This window comes from Echinops telfairi, unplaced genomic scaffold, assembly GCF_000313985.2.
Source record: "Echinops telfairi isolate 266 unplaced genomic scaffold, ASM31398v2 ScPeMD7_32;HRSCAF=126, whole genome shotgun sequence".
Lineage (NCBI taxonomy): Eukaryota > Metazoa > Chordata > Mammalia > Afrosoricida > Tenrecidae > Echinops > Echinops telfairi.
In genome coordinates, this window is record NW_022103929.1 from 786,755 (window position 1) to 792,845 (window position 6,091).

A 6,091-nucleotide genomic window follows, 5' to 3' on the forward strand; every position below is an offset into this window, starting at 1 on the left:
GCGGGTGTAGGCAGTGGGTGCTGTTACGCAAAAACCACGATAGAGTGAAGCCGCGGAAGTCAAAGCGCGAAGTGGCGAGGGTTCACTGTATACACATCTCTGTATACAATGGAGGCTGGCACAGGGAAAGCAGTAGGAGCAGAAGTGTAGTGTGTGTATAAGCATGAATGTGTAGGTAACAACAAAGTTTTTCATGGCTCCAGCAGAAGGCCAATTTGAAGATCTCGTGAAGGATGCATTTGGAAAGGAAGTATTTATTCAGCATTCATTAGTGCTTGGGGCTCAGTCATATGACTTCCCTTTATATTATTTCTCCCTCTTTAATTTTAATACGCTTCCCTTTTCAGAGTTTATTTTCTACCTGTGAGAAAGAGGGGGGACAGATCCCCAGTTGTCACTGTGTAAGAACTTTGAATTCCAGAAGCCAGTGTTTCATGTGCATTAGAAAGCTCCCCTCCTCGGTGTGGTTTTTTTCACAGATATCAGGGGTTTGACCAGTGCCTCACAGCTGGAACAGCTGAACAAGAGATATTGGTACATTTGCCAGGATTTCACTGAATATAAATATACACATCAGCCCAATCGCTTTCCTGACCTGATGATGTGCTTGCCTGAGATTCGCTACATTGCAGGTAACATTCTGAATCCCTTCCAACCCTTTCTTGGGACCATAACTTGTCACAGGAGTGAGGCAAATGCTATTTGTTATCAGTAGTCTCATTACCTGCTTGAAGGAGGTACTAGCCTTGCCCTCAGAAAAGTTACGTGATCATGGGAGCTTGTGCTTTCTTTGTAAAGAGAATCTAACCTTTCCTGAGCTCCTATAATGTGTAGGGTATTTTTGGATCTTCTATCATTCAATCTCAGAATAGCCTCTGCGTGGTTGTTGGTATGGATGGGCACAGTGGTTCAGATTATCTCAAATTAACTTTATTTCCTACATTGTACACTTTTATCTTTTTTTTTTTTTAAGGGTCAGTTTTCTGGTATGTAAATTATATATTCTAATTTAACAAATTAACTGTTTGACACAACTGTCTATGGACTTTCAAGGATCATTCTCTTGAAGTGATTATCTTAGGATAATATTTTATAATTCCACATTTGTAAATTGTTTGTTTACTTTTTTGGTTAGTTATTTTGGTGGTCTTGATCCCATTCTGTGCTCCTTGACATTTACATAGGTCACTTTCAATATAAATTCCTCGCTTCCTTATTGTTGCTTTGCTTCATGTAGTAAAAATTCTTGTTTATAGTTATCCAGTACTGATCGGGGCAGCTTAGAAAAACAACCATTAGATTGGCATTGTTCCTGTGAAGTTCAGCATAGAATTTTTGAAGGAAAAAGTTTTCAATCTGACTAGAAAATTAAAAAAAAAAAAATTCTTGGGTCAGAGTAGTCTACCAGATGTAAGCTGAAACAAAATTATATTTTGTTTATATAAACCAAAATTTATATTTTAGGTGTATTTTGACTGCAATGCCAGCATTTTCAAAACTCTGTCCTGTTCTACGATGTCAGGTGTTCTGTGAGCTAAAAGGCAGTTTGGTCATTGTAATCCACTCTCATCCCAGGGGGTTTTCAACCCTGGCTGCATTATGAAATACCTGGCAAGCTTTTAAAAAATGCTATTGCTTGGGTTTTTTCTCACATATTCTGGTTTAATTGGCATGAGGTAGATCCCAGGCATGTAATGTTTTTTGTTGTGGTGGTTTGTTTTTATAAAAACTACCCATGTCCCTAATGATTCTAAGGTACTGGCAGGAAGAGCCACAGCCCTTAGATTATCATCTTAGGGAATCTTTCAATTTTTAAGAACTCTATAAACTTTTTAACAGAGTTTTTCAAATATATTTGCCCCTGTGGACCACCAACTTTTCTCCTTAGTACTTTTCTTATAAATCTATTACAGTATTCTGAAGAACAGTATTCTATAGAATGCTAGTTGAGACTTTACGTGTGTGTGTGTGTGTGTGTGTGTGTGTGTGTGTGTGTGTGAGAGAGAGAGAGAGAGAGAGTGTTAGTTCCCCTGTGGTGCTTTATTTCTTAGGAATCTTTAGGAATAATGGAATGCTTCCTAGTTACAGATGTCTCATGGATAAAATGGAAATAAGCAGCACCTGTCACACAGAAAAATAGTATGACAGTTACATGATGTGATACATTTAAACACTTTGTACAGAGTGTTCCCTCACAAGAAGCAGTGATTTGGATTGGCACCATTAAACTCCCTGAGGCACCTAAATAGGTCTGAGCATCAAGTCCTTAGCCCTGCTTATCTGACTTCTTTGATGTTTCTGGCACTTCCTTCGGACCAACACTAAAGCAGATAGACTCACCCTCCAACCAGCAATCCCGCTAACCTTCCTTTTCTCACATTGTTTCCAGGAAAGATGGTGAATGTACCCCTGGAGCAGCTGCCCCTCCTCTTTAAAGTGGTGCTGCATTCCTGCAAGACAAACATGGGCAAAGAATAACCTGTTCCCTGTGCCCTTCCTTAGGCCCACCACAGTGCCTTGGGAGGCAGAATAGGTTTCAGAGGAAAGAGCCAGAGAGACCAAGATGGAGGCTGTGGAGCATCACATCCAGCTGCTTCCATAGCAAGAGGAGTTTTGTTTGTTTGTTTGTTTGTTTTTAACCTCATTTTTCTATATATTTATTTCACGACAGAGTTGAATGTATGGCCTTCAACATGATGCACATGCTTTTGTGTGAATGCAGCCGATGCATTTTCTTGCAGTTTACAGAATGTGAAGATGTTTAATGTTACAGTGTTGTCATTGTTTAGAGATAGTTCTTTTGTATTATGAGGGAGAGGGTGGGATGGGGCTGAGATGACTATTTCCATAATGTTGACAAAAACGACTACCTCAGTGGAAATGGAGGGGTGTGATCATCCCTCCTTTTTCCACATTTTCTCAGACCTCAAACATTTATCTGTTAGAGAGCAAACTGCCTTTTTCTAACCACAGCATTGCCTTGGAGAAGGCGCACATGGCAGTGGGGCAAAGCTGTGTCGGGTTCACCAAGCAAGGTGGGTGAGACACAGCACAGAGGAAAGCATTTAGTGTTCTCTTTTCTTTAAATATGAAAGCGGAGACAGTGGGGGATAGTGACCAAATCTAAGTTAGCTGCCCTCCCACCCAGTAAGTCCTCAGGACATTGAGTGCTCGCCGTTTTCTGCCACTGTCAGTTTTTCCTCCAGGATCATTCTGTCAGTAAGCCAGTGCTTGGGACTTACTGGGTCTCAAAGCTACCCAGTTCCCTTACCTTGTTCCACTCAGAACCACCTTCCTCAGACTCCTTCCCCTCTCTCCCCCTTTTAAATTTGATTTTTCTCATGGCCCTTTCAAAAACCAACTGAGCATACTGCCTTGTTCTAACTCCTGGTGCCCACTACTGATTTCTTCTCCTTTCACCCAGCTTTCTCCAAAAGATAGTGGATAAAAAATACCAGCCTACTAAATTACACACTCCTCCTAGAAATCTCTTACTCCTGCCCCAACCCTGTCATACCCTTTCCTATGGACTGACCTAAAAATAACAAAACAAACAGTAAGAAGGACCATTTATCTATCTGCTAGCCAGAAATGTTGCCCCTAAATTCTATTCCTAATATCTCTAGAATGAGAGCAGGCTTCCTCAGGACCCCAAAGCACAAATCCCAAGGCCCAGAGTGGCCCTGCTGCTCCTACAGCGCTAGTGGCTTGGCCGACCAATGCCTAGAGGGCTGGAGCCAAAAGCGCCTGCAAGGAAGGGGGACCTTTAAACTACCTCATGTTCCTAAGGGGTCCTCGCTGCAACCTCTGCAGATGTAGCCAGGACCCCTTGTTCTTTCACTACCTGCCCCACCCAGCCCCAGGAAGTGTGCCTTCCCTCTTGGCTTTGGCCAGCAGCCACATCAGATGTGTCTTGGAAGCCTTGCAGATGATTTTCCCTTCTTTACTGTACCAAGCAGCTGACCCCACCTATATGTGAGGTACCTCCCGTAGCCAATGCAGTAGACAGATCACGTAACTGGGTACAAGGTAAAGGGTAGCTTTTCCTGCCTGTGTAGTCAAAGGCTATTTGCTCTCTCCCCAACTCAGCCTAGCAAACTTGCCCAGTGAGTCTGCTGACTGGGTAGTGTGTGTCTGATTGTAAGTTTCCCTCCCTAGTGAAATGTTACGGGTACCAGCAGAGTAAGGACATTGTCCTTTGATGGACCTAAAGCCCAGAGCATTACTCCCCAGCATAAATTGCCCAACTCCTCTGAGAAAGAAAGAAGAGACTTAATCCTTAGGAAAAGCTCCAACTAACATATACCTCACATGTCAGTTGGAAGATCTTTGTGTATGTGTCTGTTTATTTCTAAGTTCACATATTTTTCTTGTTTCCCTGAATTTTTATTTAACCAACTAGATCACATTCTTTGGCCACAGGTCAGAGCTCTGAGCTGCTTCCTTTGGAATTGGGAGGAGATAAATATCAGAGACTCTCCCAAGATGGCTTCTGATGCAGCATCTTTCTCTGCTTAGCCCTCCATCTGTCAAACTATTCACATTTTTAAAAATTGCTTTCATAAACACCATTTTCCCTGTTGTGTTGGTTATCAAAAGGAAATTTCTCTCCAATGAGGCAGGAACATATCTCTCCAATAATGCAATATTAAACAGAGCAAGTTGTTAATTTGTTGAGTGGGGGAAAGGTTCTGCAAGTTGCCATTGTACAGATCCACTTTTACAAATGTTTGCAGCAGATTCCACAGAACAAAGAGCCCATTCATTGCCAAGAGCCCTGCAGAATCTCTGAGCCAAGTGGCCATGTATTCCAAATCAGAGCCTGACCTGTGGACCGCCTTTAATGTCTTCTGCACCTAGTCCTTTTATGACTTGGGCTTTTAAAAAACAGGGTAAAGTGAATGTGTTGCATTGCAAACTCAGGTATTATGAGGAGAAGGTAGGAGTGTAGCTAGCACTGTGGAGACATTAGGTCAGCCACTAGATGTATTTGTGAATTTGGTTTGAAGGACGCAAGAGAAAGGTTGGAGGGGGAGGCTTAGTGTGTTTGTTTTTGGCCTTTCTTCCTATAATGTTTGGTTAACAGGTAGTCTTTTTGCTAGTGGAAGAAGAAAAAAGCTGTGCATGTTGTTTCTAAAGTCTCCTCTCCCTCCCATCTTCTGTCTGATCCGCTATCACCAATAGCACTCACTTTGAGTGAGAATTTTTCCACCACAAAATATGACTGTGTGGAAAAGAAGAGCCCCACCACTTTGCACTGTGTTGAAACACACACTTTTCCCTTTGATTACTTTCTTGCCCTAAACCGAGTTTGAAATCTTGTGGAGCTTCATCTATGGCTCATGCTCTTTGGCTCCTTTTAGACTTTCGAAGTCCTTCACAGGGTTTGGTGGTCTTTCCTTTTGTCTGGGAAAACTCCCCAGAAGCTGTCTCCAAGCACGCACTCCACCAGGCTCAGCAGTGCCCCGCCAACAAGTCAGGTGGTGAACCTCCCAGAAGAGAAGGCAGTTGGTAGGCACTGCCCTGCCCTGCCCTTGGCTGAGTACAGAGGAAGGTTGGAGAGAATCTGGGGAACTTGATAAGCATCACTGGAAGTCACCCACTCCGCGACGACCTCCTTTCACTTGCCACCCCTTGCCATGGTCAGTGCCACCAGGGCATTCACTCTCAGAGCTGAGCTTTGCTCTGCTTCCCATTTCTTACGTGTGTTGGTGCTTGGTTTCCTAGACAATGGGACAGATGTATACAGTCCAACAAACCCAGTATAGGCACCATCTAAACCATTGTCCAAGATTGGCCAAAGTAAAGGGACCCTGAGCAGGGCAGGAATTTGAGCAGTGGTTCCAAGACTTTAGCTTTGGGCTCCAGGTCTATGTCTTTTTTTTTTTTCCGTGTTTCTTTTTAAATTTTTGTGATTATTTTATGGAATCCAGTCTTTCAGATCAACCCTTTTATTAAACTTTGAATTGTTCTTTATTGATTTTGTAAAAGTAAAAAAAAGAAAAAAAAGAAAGAAAAAAGAAAAGAAACAAAAAAAACCCCACTGTTCTTCCTCCCCCTTTTGATCCATGAGCATCCCCCCTCCCCCTAC

General features: G+C 42.6%; 1 protein-coding gene across 2 annotated transcripts in view; it reads left to right on the forward strand.

The window, feature by feature from the left end:
- Positions 1-2,861, forward strand: part of NR6A1 (nuclear receptor subfamily 6 group A member 1) — a 232,504-nt gene extending 229,643 nt beyond the window's left edge. For both annotated transcript variants that reach the window (XM_004716460.2, XM_045290183.1), the window contains 2 exons: positions 480-632; positions 2,390-2,861. In XM_004716460.2, the coding sequence (XP_004716517.1) occupies positions 480-632; positions 2,390-2,478 (242 nt within the window). In that variant the 3' untranslated portion in view covers positions 2,479-2,861. The remainder of the gene's footprint in view (positions 1-479; positions 633-2,389) is intronic.
- The last annotated feature ends 3,230 nt before the right edge of the window (positions 2,862-6,091 follow it).